This window comes from Thunnus albacares, chromosome 12 (genome assembly GCF_914725855.1).
Source record: "Thunnus albacares chromosome 12, fThuAlb1.1, whole genome shotgun sequence".
Taxonomy (NCBI): Eukaryota; Metazoa; Chordata; class Actinopteri; order Scombriformes; family Scombridae; genus Thunnus; species Thunnus albacares.
In genome coordinates this window covers 10339889-10359006 of record NC_058117.1, presented here as the reverse complement: position 1 = coordinate 10359006, position 19118 = coordinate 10339889, and the positions used below count along the sequence as shown (strand labels likewise).

General features: G+C 38.1%; 2 protein-coding genes across 2 annotated transcripts; one reads left to right on the top strand and one right to left on the bottom strand.

Annotated features, from left to right (window-relative positions):
* Positions 1 to 439: 439 nt before the first annotated feature.
* Positions 440 to 10970, bottom strand: gk5 (glycerol kinase 5). Its single transcript, XM_044368145.1, has 17 exons — positions 10853 to 10970; positions 10231 to 10534; positions 9722 to 9815; positions 9099 to 9174; positions 8904 to 8997; positions 8599 to 8730; positions 7903 to 7978; positions 7524 to 7585; positions 7360 to 7433; positions 6928 to 6988; positions 6517 to 6643; positions 6326 to 6430; positions 5817 to 5911; positions 5259 to 5362; positions 5098 to 5157; positions 4544 to 4677; positions 440 to 3234 (listed from the first exon to the last, which is right to left on the bottom strand). Exons 2-17 carry the CDS (start codon positions 10354 to 10356, stop codon positions 3065 to 3067), a joined length of 1590 nt encoding a protein of 529 aa, XP_044224080.1. The 5' UTR covers positions 10357 to 10534; positions 10853 to 10970; the 3' UTR covers positions 440 to 3064.
* Positions 10971 to 11010: 40 nt separating this feature from the next.
* On the top strand, positions 11011 to 19071 carry LOC122993737 (nucleolin-like). The gene is made up of 16 exons (XM_044368144.1): positions 11011 to 11121; positions 11571 to 11646; positions 11748 to 11825; positions 11904 to 12047; positions 14630 to 14734; positions 14811 to 14948; positions 15462 to 15533; positions 15635 to 15758; positions 15919 to 16070; positions 16282 to 16411; positions 16548 to 16708; positions 16890 to 17019; positions 17107 to 17240; positions 17426 to 17552; positions 17643 to 17863; positions 18642 to 19071. The coding sequence occupies exons 1-16, from the start codon at positions 11107 to 11109 to the stop codon at positions 18704 to 18706; spliced, it is 1872 nt and encodes a 623-aa protein (XP_044224079.1). The 5' UTR covers positions 11011 to 11106; the 3' UTR covers positions 18707 to 19071.
* Positions 19072 to 19118: the final 47 nt, after the last annotated feature.

The window sequence follows — 19118 nt, the reverse complement described above, 5'->3', positions numbered from 1 at the left end:
AAAGCTGAGATTGACAGCCACACCAGAGGAAGTGTTCGGCTGTGGGAGGGGGGGCGACTTGATAGAGAAAAACTATGGATCTGCGACATACCCCAAAACTCATTTCTTCTCTTCCTCTGAGTGAGCGAGCACACAATCCTCCCATTGTTTAGGAAAAGCCCCTTTCTGTGCACTCAATTAGCGCCCCCTTCACCATACCAGCATACCATGAGCAGGAATACACACCCCATTTGTTCTCAGTCACTCCATCAGCAAGCTGCCATAGCAACCCTCACAGCGAGACTGGTCACATCAATGGGAAGCAAACCCTACAATCATCTAACAGCCTGTGTTTCTGATCATTTCCCCAGGCAGGAGTCCTGGTGGAGGTAAAACGCTTTAGACAGCGACACCTACAATACTGTACGCATGAGACACTCCAATCACCACAAGCAACTGCTGATAATTAATATCTTTAATACTCAGCCTTTTGCACTATATGCAGCACTTGATATTATTATGCAATTTAGTAACAAAATGTATGATTACACAAGTGTATTAGTTATTTCCCAGCAGCTTGGGATGTCAACATTTGCCATTCAAGAACTGAATGAAGTATAAGTATTAGAAAATCTCACATTTAACGACTTGGAATATCATTGATGTCAGCATTATGCACAGTGTCACTTTGCATAACAAACCTTCGTCATATATAAAGAAAAATATTACAGTATTGAACAGGGCAAAAAAAATGAACAATACTCAGCAAATAGATCAGGAATGAGATTCACAGGGATGGATAGGACTGACATGTTCCACATTTAAAGAAGAGGAAAACAGTTAAATACTAAAATCCAGTGGGAATCCCTTAATATGAACAAAACCTATACAATTAGATTTTGTTCCAGTCACAGTATTTAAACTATAACATCATCATCATCGTGTATCACAAGTGATGTATTTAGTTTAAGTGCAATGTAAGAAGTAGAGATGTGCCAGTAAACCTTTTTGTACTCTATACCTGGTGAAACACCATTTCCATTACAGGCATGACTGTGATTCTAACCGTTTTCAGAGGGTACCGTGAACACAACACAGCTGTCCTGTCTTTATTAGCACTTTCGTTTTGATACACCACAAGAAAACACATTTTTTTTTTACCAGTCAAAGAGACAAAGCAGCAGTGGTGGAAGAAGTATTCAGATCCTATAAAAACTCCATTACAAGTAAAAGTCCTTCATAAATAACCCCATTTAATTAAAAGTACAGTATTAGCAGCTTGAAGTAGTTAAACTAATGCAGTAGTAGTTTGGTCCCTCTGACTGATATATTATTATATATGACATCATTAGATTATTAATACTGAAGCATCAGTGTTAGAACAGCATGTTACTGTTGTAGCTGCTGGAGGTGGAGCTAGTTTTAACTACTTTATGTACAGTTAGCTAGTTTAGCCCAGTCGGGCCCCTCTAAAGGGGATTAATGGGAGAGAAAATAAGAAAAAACAAATTTCTGACATACAAATCTGTTTTCAGTTTTTGAGTTTTTTCTCTAATCTTTGATTTTTGGTTAAATTTTGGAAGTTTAGAGGGAAAAAAAAAAGTTTTTTAAAAAACCTCTTTTTGAGATAGTTAGAGATGTTTTTGAATTTTCAGTGTTTCCACTCAGCTTTTTTATGTGCAAATTGAAAAGGCAAATAAAAACAGGTGGATGGAAACACACTTAATGACAAGTAGTCTGATAATAAACAAAAGTAAAATTCAAATTCCAAATTCATGAATCTTATCTGATGGAAGTCTGAGGAGCAATCATGTGCAGAACAATAACAACCAATACAAATCAGAACAATGTATTTAAAGCAGTTTCCAGTCAACTGCCTTAATATTAAACAACCATCCTGCTTTTGTTTGTGGTGTTTTTGATGTTTTTTGATGCAGCTTTATACAGTTCAGTTTGTTTGGTTTGATTAAATCCAAGGCGATCATGGTGTGAAGTAATTTTACTAGAGTATATTCTAGTTCTACAAGTTGTAATTTAGAAAATTTTGATGATTTTTGTGATAATACTATTTACCGTGATCATTTTGGCCACAATAATCATAGCAGGAAAATTTACTGGCACATCCCACTTAGAGTTCATGATTGGAAAAATGAAGCTGCTCCACATTTCCAACATGTATGACTTGGTTTAGAATGTTTTTGACATATTTAAAACACTATGTTAACTCAAGAAGATACAGGCACATAAAAAAGACATATTGGCAAGTAAAAAAATCTTGAAATTCTGTTTCCTATTTGTAGCCCGGAATATCTTGAGGCATCGTAAAAAGAAGGGTCAAGGGTTGTCTATTTCCCCCCCCACAGAGGATCAATCTGGGATAATGATTTGAATCTGTGGCTCCTTATTAAAATATGATATGTGGTTGCTATGGCGAATTCATAAATGAAAGCTGTAAAGCCAGTCATTAGTGCCCCCATGTGGGAAAATGTACAAATCCTCCCTCTGGATAAAATACAGTAATATGAGGAGGCACCGATGACTTGAGGTATGTAAATAAATGAAAGACACTTCTGATCAGGCTGCTACACTGAGCAGAAATCAAGTAAAAGGTATAGTAACTATTTGTGATCACCATGTCATGCCTCGTCAGGGCTGTGAATGTAGTGAAGGCAGCTGACGGCCCGGATCAGTCCTATGCTAGACCTTTCCCACAATCCAACTTTCAACCGTAGTTAACAGTGCAGTATCATAATGTCAGTGCGTTTGACCTTCAGCTGTATTTCATTAAACAGTAGGAACAAAATGGCTGTCACTTCCCCTTGAAAGACTTCGGTGGCTGCTGGTAAAGCTTACGCAGCAGACCAAGTAACCATCACCAAAAGATTTACATCACGTTTTTTTAGCAACTGGACGAGGATTCATTTTGGATTCACAAAAAAATTAAACAATTCATTAAAAATTGATTCAGAAACACAACTGATGCTTGTTGTGTCTTTAAACCGTCGTTGTGCTTGAAAAAGGACCATCTGCTTTCACGTGTACTCAGAAGTCATGTCTTCATCCTCCGTCCAGTGTGCGTCCAGTGTTAAGGCTTATACCAATTCATGGATCGTCGGAGAGCTCTCTCCCAGCTCTGGAGGACGGCGGTGTACTCCCGACTTGGGCTACCAGCATCTTCCTTGTGTACTTCACGGGGGGTGAACAACTCGTCGCTGCTCTGCAGTTTCTTCAACTCTTCCCGGGTTCTCCAGAAGCCTGCGGTGACAGCAGTAGTAAGAGAGAAGACTTTGGGAAACAATATTAACACAGTTACCTTAAAGCTATTTTTTAACATCCTGTGTATAATACAGGACGTCCTATAAATGCAGAATTTTGAGAAACTGATTATTTTGGGAAAGAAAAAAGAAAATATGCCAAGGAGCTAGGACACTGCTGCTTTTTTTTTTTTTTAAGTCAGCCATGTATAGAGGAGTCATTATTAGTGCATTGCCTCATACTGGACACATCCATTCATAGACGCTGTTGCAGACTGGACAGACTCTATTTCTGAGTCAGAGACCAACAATGAAAGTTGTGCAGCTGTCAGGGGTCATGTGCTCTAGTCTATTCTAGTCTTTTACTGCTGTAGTCTGACAAGCTGGATATTAAAAGGCCAATGATTTGAGGGACGGCCCTCCACCCACACCCCCAAATACACTGCCAATCGATGGTTGAAAGGGTGACTAATCTCCAAACATTACAGGCTCCTGTTTCACTAAGAACTGATGCTTCTGAAACCAGTGACTCATATTATTATTCACTCATCAGCAACACCTGCTTTTGACTTGTTATAAAACAAACAAGCAAATCCATCTTCTGTGTTTGATCTGATTAAGGACTGACTAATGTATAACAATATAATTACATAATGTGAATAATGAAAAACAGTTTATATAACAAGCAGCAGCATTTCATTTAGCTTTTTTCTGCCAGTGCAGGAATAAAAATAGGACTTTTCATCAGAACCTTTCAAATGAAGTTCATGAAGTTTGTGATGTAGCATGAAAAGTAAAAAGTCACATTGAAGCGTCTTTCTGACTGCTTGACAGATCATCGTCTCATCTCATCTGCACATTACAGAATTTGTAATGAACAGCTTCTCTAAGCTTTACCCAGCTGGCAGTTTGCTGCAGCAATCTCAAAGAACTGCTGATCTGAAGACTATCCTTCCTGCCCAATTCATACACTGTAAGTGTAGTCAGTATAAATTCATTTTCCATTACAACAACCAACATTGGGAAACTGTGCTATCAATGCTTCTCATATGTCAGACATGGATCAGAATCTCAAACGCATACACAGGAGCTCCCCCGTGGCTTAGAGGTTAAGACGATGACCATGCATCTGGCCAACGAATTTTGTTGCATTCCTTTTTCCCTTGATCCCTGGCTTTTATCCATTATCATGATCTAATAAAAAGGCATAAAATGCCCCCCAAAATTATATTAATTTTAAAAATGCATACAACGTACATCTTCTTCAGATAGACGTGTTTGTATGAGAGAGTGTGTGTGTGTCTGCGTACCCACTCCAAGTCCAGCAACAAAAGCAGCCCCCAGACACGACATTTCATTATGCTGTGGTCTGGCTACCTTTCTACCAAAAAGGTCTGCAGTGAGCTGCATGATGAAGTCATTTGAAGAAACCCCCCCATCCACCCTGAGAAAGAAAGAAAGAAAGAAAGAAAGAAAGAAAGAAAGAAAGAAAGAAAGAAAAGAAAGAAAGTAAGAAAGAAAGAAAGAAAGAAAGAATGAAGGAAGAAAGGAAAGAAAGAAGGAGCACTCAATTACTTTACTGTAACAGTATTAGAGAAACATACACCTATAATGCATTGCCAATAAAAGCTGAACTGCATTAGTAGAGGCAGGGTGCACATGAGTTCATTCTGTTACACTCTGTTTGCTGGCTAGAAACCAAATCCTACATTTGGATATTGGCCTCTAAGCTGGAATATTAAAGAGAGGCCCCTCCTGGCCAGACGTGAGTTAAATGCCTACATTAAGTCTTTCTCATCTGCAGAACTTACAATACTATAATCAGGGATTGTTTGACTAGCACAGTACATGAAACAAACTGTACCTGATCTTTGTGATAGGAATGTGAGTTTCTTTTAGCATCGTCTCATACAGCTGCATGTTTCTGTAAAGAATAAAGAGCAAGGAAAGAATGTCAGTCATCATGAACAAGGAAACATCTAATAAGTTAGATGGAAACTACAGTATCTTTTCAAAATGACTCACCTGAAGGCGACAGACTCTAGAATAGCACGGACCAGATGACATTTGGTGGTGGAGGGTTTGAGGCCCATGAGGGAAGCACAAGCTTTAGGGTCGTTAAGAGGAGCCTTTGGATGTATAGAGAATAACATGTCAACGGTCTGGAGGTGAAAAACTGAGCTGATTAAAAAAAATATATGAAATGGTCCTGATGTCTTATGCTAGAAGCAAAACTCAACAGCTATAAGCTATAAGAACAAAAAAAAGATTGAGAAATAATATCTTTGCATAAAAATATAAACATTCAAGACACACACTTACAAAGGCCAGTTCACAATGGGAGCAGAGAAAAATAAAGACCACATAACAATGTTACAGAGGGACAAAAACAGAAATAAATGGCTAAAGATCAATCTATACTATCAATCAATATCCTACATGTGCTAAAACACTAGATACACATATTGTTTTGCTTTGATATCATTGGTGATGACACATTGTGCCAAATGCAAACTGTATATTAAAAAAGAAACAGGTTTGTTTTGACATAGACACGCTCACATGCATTAAGTTCACTTCTACCTGCAGGCCACTGAATGAAGGGACAAAACACACTCCGTCTGAGTCACTGACACTGTAAGCCATAGCGCTGGTATCCCGGACATCAGAGAAGAGCTCTGCAAAAACACACACACATCATGTTTGAATCTGTCAGTCACTGACCATTCATATAACGAAGGTATTCACTGCATTCATTGGCCACTCAGGGGGGTAGCTGAGCAAGCAGAAAACACCAACACTGACGTATAGTCAACTTATAAAGTCGTTATGCCGAACATGTTAAAAAACAATTGCTTACTAACATTTCCAGCAGCTGCAAACACTGAGCAACATTAGCATTCATTTGGAGGTGTTTTCCTGACACTTTGCTAACATTCACTCTCTTTCTAACTCTATTTTTATCTCCACCAACTTCCCAGAAAAATATCTGGCTGCTAGATGTTCCACTATGTTCACCAGCTAGTCACTAACTATGTGTGATGTTTGGTCCACCTATGCAGGTAGCCTACTGTGAGCACCTCATCACTCACCCAGCTTCTCTGCCCATTTGATGGCAGTGCCAGTGTCTGCTGCGTTGCCCTCAGCCAGATACACCACCTCTGAGCCGATCTTCCACCCAACCACAGGATACAGACCTGCAGAGAGGAAACACAGTGTTGTAATGGGCCAATATGGACAAGTTTAGATATAATCATCTTAATGTGCATCTATTTTACTTTACCTGTTACAGACGTGTGCGGTTTGTTGCCGGTGTTGATGTTCATGAAGGTACCTGTTCCCATGGTGATCTTGACATCACCTACATCAAAGCAGCACTCTCCAAACATGGCCGCCTGCTGGTCCGCCATCTACAGCAGGAGGGCAGAGGAAGTCATTCGTATGTTGTAAAAACATCAAATCCTGTCTCGTCTGTTTTAAACTTTTGTCATTTCCAGTTGAACTGAATCAGAAGCAGGAACCAGTTGTTTCCTGCGGCTGATTAACTGAACAACTCTAATAACTAACTTCCCTTGTTACAACATCATGGTTTTGACACACTGGCATGAACAGAGAGGGTTGAAATAAATGCTTCCAATCATAATCACACAGATACAGTAACAGAGATTGCAATGCCAAGACCTTGACAACTCACCACTGACATGATGGGAATGGATACTCCGAAGATAGACGGGTCTGTGGAACCAAAGTGATGACTGGTGCATCATGAAGGAGAAACCAGAGATATCAGAAACAATGACAATCATCTCTCGCTCTTCATCAGTCCTCTACAGGCCAACTGCAGGCCAGGATTGTGTTTCACAACAACATCCATACTGAGGTGCAGTGATATTAAAGCAGTGTGGTGGTGTTGACATGATTTAAAGGTTTAAACAAAACCAACTGTAATAAATACAAGATGATTAATAATAGTCTTGAGTGGACCTCTGGCATTTGGGTAACAGTTAAATACTGAGAGAAATCCACTTATTGAGAACATGATTAACGCTTTTCTAATTAAAAGACTGTCACTGGCTTGGGCATGTTTAAAATGTAACTTGGAGTTTGAAGGAAATAGTTGACTCACCCTGTATTTTCTACTTTGGGGAAAATAGAGAGAGGCAGAGAAACAAGAGAGCAGAGGAAGCTACTCCAACACATCTGTGAACAGAGTAATAATACAGAGGTATGAAATGAAAAGCAGCCACGGAATAAGACTAACAAACACAGAACAAACATGACATAACAGACCTGGTAAGAGTCAAAGATCCCTGTTGCACTGGCATTAGAGTAGTCTGTAGCATGGACAAATCCTGAAACAGATTCGATTACAAACAGATGTTATCAAAATTTTCCTTTGCAGAGGGTTACAAAACTTGTTTGAGCTCCTGGTCATTTTTCAAATCCCCTCCCACAGGAGTTAGCTAAGACATTTTGGAGGAATTTTAGTTGCATCTGTGGTGCAATAGGACTCAAGACACAGAGAACATTTTGTCTAACTCTTAAAATCCTGTTGTATGAAATAGAATCCACTGGACAAAATATACTTATTGCAGGACTATTTTCAAAAGAGGCTGTGCACATACTAGGGAGCTGCTATTTACATGAGCTTAACAAAATCCAAACACACCTTTTGTGAGTTTGAACAGGAGCCAGGTGTCTATTGTTCCAAAGCAGCAGTTGCCTTCAGCTACTGCTTGACGAACCTGAGAGAAGAAAGAAACATGATGAGGCTGAAAAGAGAAGTGATTGAGTGAAGGCTGTGTTGTTGTGTGGTAAATGATAACGCGGCCTCTCCCAGTTTGATGTCATTAAATGCTTTTGTTATCCTCTTAAATGATATTTAATGCATTAACACCCATGTCAGGACAATCGTTTTTGAGAATGACCACAATTACTGAAAAGTCGAATCTATTGACAAGTGTGATTATGCTTTTCTCTGTTTCGTTTTAAAGACGTCACCTCGAGCTTTAGGAAATTGTGACGAACATTTATCACTATTTCCTGACACTTTATAGACCAGAGAAATTGATCGAGAATGAAATTAATTAGTCATGAGTTGCAGGCCTAGTAAAAGGTTAAATGTGAAATCTTGAAATTAAACTGCACAACTTCTGCAATCAGATGAGACAACTTTACTTTGCTTTTCAGTGTTCACTATTTCCGTTTTCCTTTATTGTATTTCTTCACTGTAGAAATGCTGTTTTGACATCAAACAGTGGTTCGATAACAGTGTGTTTACCGAGCAGGTCAAAGTGTTTGTGACTGTTTTAGGTCACTGGTTTAAAGGTAAAGCTTACACACACATGCAAAAAAACAAACACACCTGCTTGTAGTGTGTAAGGGCCCAAACGAGGCGGAAGGTGACATGTTGGGTGGTGAAGACAATAAGACTCGCTGCAAGGGACCGTTTCTGCCTGGTCAGGAAGTAAAGCACCTTCATCACGCCATGGATTGCCTAAGATTGTCGTAAAAACAAACAAACAAACATTTTCTGTATGAAGTGACATCTATTCAAGGCTGATTTAAAATAATATAGATTATTTAGTCCCTCTTCTCTGTAGTACATCATTTTTTCACTTAAGGAAATAGTGCATGGAAAGTAGATATGCTGGGCAGCAACAGACTCACTTTCATGGTGCATGATCTGTTCCAGGACTTCACCAGGTCTGCAGCTCTCTGGTCCTGCCAGCTGATGAAATTATGGAAAGGAACCCCAGTTCTCCTGTCAAAGGGAAAGAGATGAAGCTAAATGAACCGAGAATGGAACCAGACTGGGAGGAAAATAAAAGATAAAGTAGAGATAAAGAAAGGTAATCTGATTACCTATCCCATGTTGTGAAGGTGCTTCGTTGAGTAGAGATGCCAAGGGCCTCTATTTGATGCATGTGTACTCCTGTATCTATATCACAAGAACAGCAGCAAAAGCACATACACATTAAAATAGTGAGAAACTGAAACTGGGACTCACAAATGATTGTGTGCAGACAACTGTCTCATGTAAATTCACGACCTGTTCTGTGCTTCTAGTGGGGATATAATCACCAGTCCAGTCAACTGTTCAAATTTGCATGCTAAGAATAGTTTTTTTATGACAGGATTACACACAAAGTGTTTCTAGTGAGTTGAGGTCAAAACATTAGAACTGTTTACCTGTCAGTATATTCTAGCCCAAAAAAACAACTCAACATCCAGGCCCCAAAATGAGCATGGAGCTGAAGTCTGAGCATAAACTGAATATGCCATACTTATTTGAAAGGTGTCATTTATGGCAGGGCTGCTGGGCTATCATTGAATGTAAGAGTGTCAAAAAAACTGATATCTCAGTGCATGATAATCAGTCTTTAACTTCCTGAGTGAATTTGTTCTAACTGATAAAAGCAGCTTGAATTTGAAACTAGTATGGTTGTGGAAAGAGCTGCGAGAACAGATAGCTGGCGTGACTGTACCTTGAACAGCTCCCTTGACCACTGTAATAAACCCCTTCCATAGTGCATCTGGGTCCATCTCCACGTGTCCCACCTCTGGATACAGGGGAACTACCTAAATAACAGAAAAACAAACAAATGCATGTAGACTATAGTTTTAACAAAACCAACTGTCTTAATTAAGAGATCATTAATAGTCATGAGTGCAAATTTTCAGTAAATGTTGCTTTCCACATGTATGTTTTGTATGACATTAAATCTGACTTGTCCAATCAGACAGCAGTGGTTCCCTATCTTTTTTTTGCTTGCGACCCCTTCATAAAAAAACAAACAAAAAACAAACCTATTTTCTTTGACATAGGGTGTATGGAGAGTTATGAACAGTTTAATTGAAGAGTGATTTTTTCCTTCACAGAGCAGTTTTAGAGGCCTGAAGAGTTAAAATTATGCAGCATTTCAAAGGAGACTGTTGTAAGTGGGCGTATGTGAGTAATATCAACCTGAAAGGGCAGAGAGAAGCAGATGAGTACCTTGGTGGTGCATGATCCTCGGATTTTTGCCTCCTTATCATAGACGTGACACCTGATAGACGTTGTACCGACGTCCACCGACAAAATGAAGCTTTCCTTCTTGAAACCGTTCCTCTGACTCCCCATGGTGGTGTCAGACCAATATGAACTGACCTAGACCATGTAGGTCAGCTCATATTGGTCTTGTTGTGTAGCCTGAATGGTTGGTGTGATCCGATATTTCCTAATATGTGCACCGGCTGAGGCTGTAACTCGACCTTCGTACCTTATTTTCTACGAAATCCAGATCCAATTCCAGTTCAACCTGTTTTGAGTCCATAACGATACTTACAATCAGTACACTTTAGTCCTCACGCCGAATAAAAAATACATACTGTGTGAAAAATATAACGAAGTTCAGCTATTATTTGACTTACAGATAAATATATCAAAATCAGTTTCTCTTCACTTGAGTCTTGGTGAATGAGGTAACGTAAAGTAAGAATTGACCAACTCAAGTGTTAAGCTAACTGCCTATTAGATTAGCTAACGTTAGTTGTCAGAAAATAACAGTTGAGCTTTGAAAAAAAGAACATATACCTTTTAACTCTCTAAATATGTCAAACTAAAATCCAACATTTACCCAATATGTGCTCAAAGCAGTGAAGCGGACACAATAACGTATGTGTTGAGGCGAGAGATTCCGAAACTAGTTTATATAGAATCGCGTTAACGTAACATTTCCTTCTCTGTGGGCACCCGTAGTGAAGCGTACACATGCGCAGTGCGTCGCTTCAAAAATGTGTTGCATGTGGATGTTTTTAGCTCAACACACGTGTGCTACCGGCTGCAACTAGACACCCCATCTTGTGGTTTTGTGCCGCTGTAATACCAAATATGTCAAAGACAGAAGTAAGAGTTGCGTTACATTACATTAACATTGGTCAGGCCTCAACGTGCACCAATTAGATTGTTTTAAACTATTGTTGTGTTGCTCTTGTTAGCTTCAGAAACTAGCTAACAGTTGGTTACCTCTAATACCTGCAAACACTATTTTAAGTGGTTAATTCATAGTATTGAATCTAACTCAAGCAGGACAGATTTGCAGCAGTTTTGATAATTGATAGTAATAGTTGAAGTCATTTATCACTAACAAATTCCAAACTTTACCTTGTTCAAGCCTCTTAATGCTTAATTTTTCTGTTTTGTTTTGTTGTAAATGGGGTATTTGTAGTTTTCAATTTTTACTATATGATTGATAGTTTAAATTAGACTAAATAAGTGATAGTTACCACTCTGTTCTTAATAACATGCTGTAGCACAGTGTCATTTATGATGTTTTGAATGTGTGTTTCTTTCAGGCTACAAGACGTAGAAAAAGACAAAGCAAAGTTGTCATCAGTGAGGCTGCAGAAGAAGAGGACAACACCACCACTAGTAAGTCATTACTCTTTAAACACCTGGAAATGTACAATTAACACGACAGTTCAGGCTGAATATGACAGTAACTTTAAATCTCACAATTACTGTCTCTCCAGCCAAAGAAATAGTTGGAACAGAGGAGAGTAAAGATGTCGAGATGAATCAGGCCATGGAGGAAGTAGGAGATAACAATGGTACAATACTGCAAATACATCACATATTATGACTGACTGAAAGTCTGAACTGTGTCAGTAATGAAGCTGCCTCCTCAGATTCTCAAATGGACACGATCGAAATAAAAGGAAGCACGACCACGGTAACTGTGTCATGGGAGAAGAATGAGGAACAAGAGGGTGAAGATGCTGAAAAGAGAACAAATGCAAGTGATCATATGACTCACAAAGAAATGACTGATGGTAAGTGTCTGAACAATTTATTATTGCATTAGTTTTTATTTTTAGGACAGGAGGGTTTTTCCTCCACTGAACTGTGTTTATCACTTAAAAGTCTTCTCATATGAAACCAAAAAATGTGACTCAGTTTTGAAAAAAATACAAGACATAATCCTAAGATCTGGAAGACTTATTGCTAAGACCATATCTCTCATACAAGTGAGATATGGTCTATGAGTTTTAAACATTGCAAACAAAATAACGCTGAAGTTGGCTTCCAATTCGCAGTTTCTGATTCAGAAGTTGACGAGGAGAGTTAAAGGATAGGAGGACAAGTTCACAATTTTTAAAGTCTGTCCTAAAACAACAGTCAGGAGCCCAAATGAACATTGAAACATGTTTTTCTTGCTGTAATTATTCCTCCTGTTCATACAGACCATTAGAAGATCCCTTCATGATGCACTCACAATGTAAGTGATGGGGGACAAAATCCACAGTTCTCCATCTGTGCAAAAATGTTTTTAAAAGTTTATCTGAAGCTATTATGAAGCTTCAGCATCCAAATGAGTCAAATCAAGTAGATATCTTTCAATGTTAAAGTCTTTTCAGTGCCAAAGTCCCTCTTTTTGTTACTATACTTCCACCACAGCTCAACAGGGAAACACAAAGAGGGAATTTGATGCTAAAAAGACTGTAAATGTGGCAGATATCCACTTTATATGACTAACTCAGACTGCTGAAGTCTCATATAAGCTTCAGATCAACTTTTAAATGCATCACTAACGCTGAAAGCACATTTGAAGAGGATCTTTAACAGCCAGTATGAACAGGAGGAATGATTACAGTTTTAAGACAGACTTGAAAAATTGTGAACCTGTCCTTTTTAAGTGAAACATAAATGATGAGATTTAGCAGCTGAGGGCCATATTTATCAAACTTCTTAAAATCACTCCTAGGAATCCTGCTTAAAGTTAACGTATGCCTAAAAATTCTCCTGCTTGACTTTTAGTAAGGAGGATTACTCCTAGGCGAGAGGGTGACGTTGTTATTTTATGACACTCTGCAAAACAAAATTATTATGACGTGTCATAGTTCTCTAACAGTCTCTGTTCGAAATATTACACTGCTACAATTTGAAGTGCGAAAAACACCACTTTTATTGAGTGTAGGTTCTATTTGTCTAAGTAAATAACCAAGGTACCTACCAAGGTTATATATGCAAAAATATTATGTTAAAATTAGATTGCAAAATGATATTTACGTTTAGCCTACATAGCAGACTGTAAACAAAGCCACTCAATGGCTAAAAAAAAATTGCCTATATAGAAGGTAATTTGACTCATTGGCCTCATCCAGCATCCATACAACCTTTGTTAACTTATGTTCCCTACATGAAGGGGAAACAGTTGTTTCTGTCAAACACGTCTTGGGAAATGCACCATAACAATATTAACATCGCTCTAAAATATTACAGCCTACACTACTATAAAAAAACGATAAAGACATAAAAGACCATATAAAAATATTTTACCTGTTGTAATGAAGTTGAGATATTCCTCATTATGCAGCTGACATCCAGCCAGGAGGACAAGATTGTGTCTATAAATTTCAGTCTGCTTTCACTGAGGAACTTCGGCATGCACATTATCTTTACGACGACCATAAGCACGATCAAAGTTTGATTTATGTCTGCAGAAATTGTCGGTTCTGACAGAATCATCACTGTTGCAAACCTGCATGTCCCCTGTTATAATAAAATGTTGCGTGAGCACTTTTTTTTTTCTGCCAGACCGATCTTTCAATAAGCTTATTGCCATGAAGTGTTGTCAAAACATCTCTCCTCTCATGGAATATTTCTGCCTGAATGCCATCTCCTGGTGACTCCTAATAGGTTCGGACTCCTCTGGTGCTCTCCAAAATATTGGCAGAGAAAGGAGTTATTTCCTAAGTTAAGAAAGTTCATAAGATGCTTTTATTCATTGTCCTAAAAATCTGACTGAAATGCATCACTGAGGATTTTTGGCCAGTTAGGAGTGATAAATATAGCCTCAGGTCTTATGTTGTCTGAATGGAGGAATATCAGTAAAATCGCCCTGAGGCCCTGAAATGAGGCTTTCCTGGTAAAATAAAAAAAAAACTATGAAGTGTAATTCTGTTTCATAACTAAAAGTAGTATAAAAAAGATAATCTGCTGCTAAACCTCATTTATATTTCCCTCACCTTTAGCCTTTGAATCTGAAGACTTCATGACTTCAGCGTCGCACAAAAATAACTGTTTAGGCAGAATGACAGCACTGTCTTTAAATCCCGACTCTTCATGTTTATGAATGAAATGTTGTGTTCTTTGTCATTCAAGTTGCAGATGTAATGTTAGTGTTTATTTATATTTGGGTTCAGGTGAAGGAACCAAAAGGAGCCACTCATTGTTCAGGTTTAAAGTGATAATCCACTCAAAAATCTCTTTCCAACATGAAACAGTCTTTATAGACTTAAACAGAGGCCACAAAAAGCTGCATTCACAAGGGTTACAATTGTTTCTAACAGTTACATATTTTCTCTGCTTTTAAATCATACATTATTTTAACTGTTTTTTTTTTTTTTTTCAGGAGAACCGGCTCAGACTGTCTCTGTAAGTGATGCAGTGCGCTCCACAGAGGACGCTCCCAGCCAGAGTACTGACACAAAGATGGAGGACGTGGAAGATAAACAAGGTACTGAGAATACAACATAATAAGATTTATCTGAGTGAAATACTGAGCTGTGCCAGTAATGAAGCTTTGTCTCCAGAATCTCAGATGAACACTGTCACTGAAGAAAACGAAAGTACGGCTACAGTAACTGTAACCTGGGAGAAGAAGATTGAGGAAGGAAAGTGCAGCAATATTAAAGAGGAAAGCGAACAGATGATTGACAAAGAGAAGGCAGGTGAGGACATGTCTGAAAGTCATTTGTTCTTTTTTTACTAGTATTTTTTCTTTCTTTCTTTTTTCTTTCTTTCTAAAGTTGCTTTCTCATGAATATAAACTGCTGAATCAGCACAGACTGACATAACGTATAGTAAACCCAAAATGTGTTTGATTCTCCTGATTGTGGCACTTTAACAACACACCAGAAACTCAAAACTTTCTAAATATATTAAATTCACTCTTACGTACACTGCAACCTTTGGAAACTATTAAGTCCATCACTCTGATTTGATCAAGAATTGTAAAACTAATAAAAGCCTTTATCTCTCCTTAAGCCCTTTAAACTTTATTCCTCATATCTAAGGCAGTATTTATATAATCTTTGTGAAATTAACTTCACAAAGAAAATCAAATTAACATGCAGACGACTTAAGTTTAAATAGTATTGGATGACTTGTGATAGAGAGAGAGAGAAATCCTTCATATTGTCAGTCACTATAGTTATGTTGCTGTCATTGTGCATCTGTTGCAGTAAAAGGGAAACGGAAAGCAGAATCCACTGCTGAGACGTCCCCTTCCAAGAAAACTAAACTCATCAACGATGGTACAAACTTAAAATGAGACTGAATTCTTTGCTCTGTCAAAATATCTGATTTTTTGGCTCCTGGAAAGGTGTCCTCACATGTTTGTTTTATTTTGTTTTAGGTTTTTGTCTTTTTGTCGGCAATCTGAATAACTCCAAAAAATCTGAAGATGTCAAAAATTCATTAGCAAATTACTTCAACATACAAAGTCTCCTGGTTCAAGACATCAGATTAGACCGGTCCAGGTAAGTCTGTGGGTTTTTTTAAACTTAACTTTTATTTTCAGTTTTTTGGGGGGCTGGCAGGAACCTGTAGCGGATGGTGGATTTGACATTGATTGTCTAATCCACTTAAAATGAAAACTGCTGCCACTAAAAATACTAAATCAAAGTTTTTCTGTTGTAGAAAACATGCGTTTGTGGATTTGGCCTCAGAGATGGACTTGACTAAAGCCTTGACATTAAATGGAGAGATGATCCTTGATAAGCCAATGAGGATCGCCAAAGCAAAGGTCAAAAGTGAGGAAAAGGTGAAAGCTACACCGGAGGACAAAAAAGGTAAAAAGTTGATATAAAGTCTGTGTTTCCTGCCGTTTTAGATACAGGTGTGGTGTTTCTGTGTTCAAACCACAAGAGGGCATCCATCATTGAGTTTTAAAAACAAATATGCCTTTGCTTTAATAATGGATTTATGATGTGATGATCTGGGAAGTCCAGAAGAGATGTGTGAAGACATTTTCGTCTGATTTGAGGACTGTCTTGTTTTCAGCGGCCAGAGATGCTAAATGTTTGTTTCTGAAGAACGTCCCGTACGATGCAACAGAGACAGACATTCTGAAAGTTTTCCCGAAGGCGATCGCTGTCAGGTTTCCTGGTGGAGCTGAGAGCCCAGACAAAGGGTGAGAGTTTTAAAAAATCTGCATTAAGACTCACTGTCTTTGTTGTCATATATGGAGGAAATGCATTATTGGTTATATTTAGTGATGTGATGGTTGTATGAAAATAAATGAATAAAATCTCCTTATTCTTTGACAGTATTGCCTTTTTGGAGTTTAAAAGTGAAGCCATTGCTAATAAAGTAAGGCAGCACAAACAAGGCGCCAAGATCCAAGACCGGGTTTTGATTGTGGACCGTGTAGGAGAAACACACGTGTCTAAAGTCAGCAAAGCTAATGACGACAACAACAAAACAAAAGGTAAAACACTGGACATTTAGGAATATAATCAAAAGTGGCCCTTGTTTACTGTCTGTAGCTGCAGAGTTTAAGTTCCTTTTTCTCTGATGCTAAATCAACCAATCAACCCGTTAAATTCACCTAAATTGAATCTAAACTTGGAAGTTGAACATTTGAAAGATTTTTTTGTTGTTTCTAACAGCTGCAGCTCCTCCAAACAACATGTTGTTTGTGAGCAACCTGTCCTCCAACGTGAAAGAAAAAAACCTCAGGAAAGTCTTTCAGAGCGCTGTCACTATCAATATACCTCAAAACAAAGGCAAATCAAGAGGGTATGTACATGTACGCCGGCCTACTCTGTTTTCGAAGAAAGTATTTAAATATTTTCAAGAAACATCTGATGTTTTAATTCTCTGCAGATTTGCGTTCGTCGAGTTCGCAACCGTGGCAGACGCTGAAAAAGCCCTGCAGTCATCGCAAAACATTCAGATCTGCAAAAGAGAGGTCAGAGTACAATTCCGTGAAGGGAGAGAAAAGCTGGAGAAGGGAAAAGGTGCGTGAGATTGTGTGTGTCAAATTATTCACAAAGGTGTCACCTGTTGTCTTGCAGGCAGCTTGATTAGGCCAAATTGTTTATTGATAAAAAATCATCAATGTGAAGTGTTTCTAAAGTCTGTTTGAGTGATGATGAACAATGAAAACAGGGATAATACTTTTGTGTTTTTTTTTCCTCCTCAGTCCTATTAAAAACCCTGATTGTGATGGGCCTCGCTAAGAAGACGACTGCTGAAACTCTTAAAAGCGTCTTTGAGGAGGCTCTCAGTGCAAGAGTCACTGTAGATAAAGAGACGGGAGTTTCTAAAGGGTGCATTAAGTTTTCTTTTTTATGGCATAAATAATTCTAAAAATGTTAAATATAGTTTTTCACTTATTCTAAAAGTCTGATTTTTCTCAGGTTTGGTTTTGTGGACTTTGAGAGCGAAGAAAGCTGTAAAGCCGCCAAAGAAGCCATGGAGGACTGTGAGATAGATGGCAGCAAAGTAACCGTGGCTTATGCCAAACAAAAGGGTGAACGAGGCCGTCCGGTTGCTAGAGGAGGCTCGGCGGGGCGTCCTGGTGGAAAGCCTGCAGGGCGGGGGGTCGGTGGAGGCGGGCGTGGAAAAGCCAACAGAGGAGGTAACGGACTGTTGATGCTGGTCTATTAAAGGCTCATTGTAGTTCTTTTCTTCATGACAAGATGACAAAGATTATGATTTGATTTCAGAGTAAATTTAAAACAGCACTAATAAATATATTTATATTAAAGCAATATTGCTATATCTGCCGAAAGTGGAACGTTTCTCTGAGCTCACTGAAAATCAGAGTTTAAGATGTGAACCTACGAGCAGGATTTGTGACATCACAACTAGTTTAGAGCCAATCCAGTAGACAACTTACACAAGTGTGACGTGGAAAGTTGAAGCCTCCAGCACACAAACACTGAGAATGAACTTTACAGTGAAGTAGCAAACGTCTTGTGTCCAGCAGTTGAACTTCTGAAATGAAATATATTTACATATTTATAGACTCTGGAATTATGTACAAGGGAGAAGGAGGAGATGTAATTTTAAGGACTTCAACATTGTAATTTGAACTTTTTTTGTGGAAAAACCATATCAGACACACATTATTGTTCCAAGCAAAATACTTTTACACGTCTGGAGGGGACCTTTAACTTTTATTTTCAAATGACGTTGCTTATAGCCTTTAACTCAGAGCTTTGTGGGGTAAAGTCTTAATTATTGTCATTAGAGTGCTGCTTCGATGTGGGAATTCTTTTCATTTAAATCTTATATTTGGATAGGCGAAGGCTTGTTCATGCAGTTTACTTCTTTCTCATTGCTTTTGACTGCTTTTGTTTGAAGTCGATAATTTTTGAGTAAAAAAATAAAACTTTGTTTTTTTTTTCTTTCAGGAAGAGGACGTGGAGCTGGCAAGTCAAAGGATGGTGTTAAAAAAGTGAAAAAAGTGAAAAAATAAACACTTGCTTGTCTCTCACTTGAAGAGCTATCATATATATATATATATATATATAGAGAGAGAGAGAGAGAGAGAGAGATTTTTTTTAAATCCTGAAAGCTTGTATGAGCTCTTGAGACTTTTTACAATCTGGTTGAGTGTACAGGTTGTGAAAATGTGTTCATTATTCCTAATTAATGGTTCATGTGACTTCTTGTCATTTTAGTTGTCATGTTTTGTACTTTGACCTGTTAATTTCATAACTATATGAAAATAATTACAAGAAACCCTGGTTTGTTTTCACATTATGCATTATTGTTATGTGAAACATTAAATCAGACAATATAACTTTGTAATGTGAAGATAAATTTTATTTAAAAACCAAACCGGATGTCTTTTTATTGTTTTATTATAAGTGATAAAGATGCAAAAG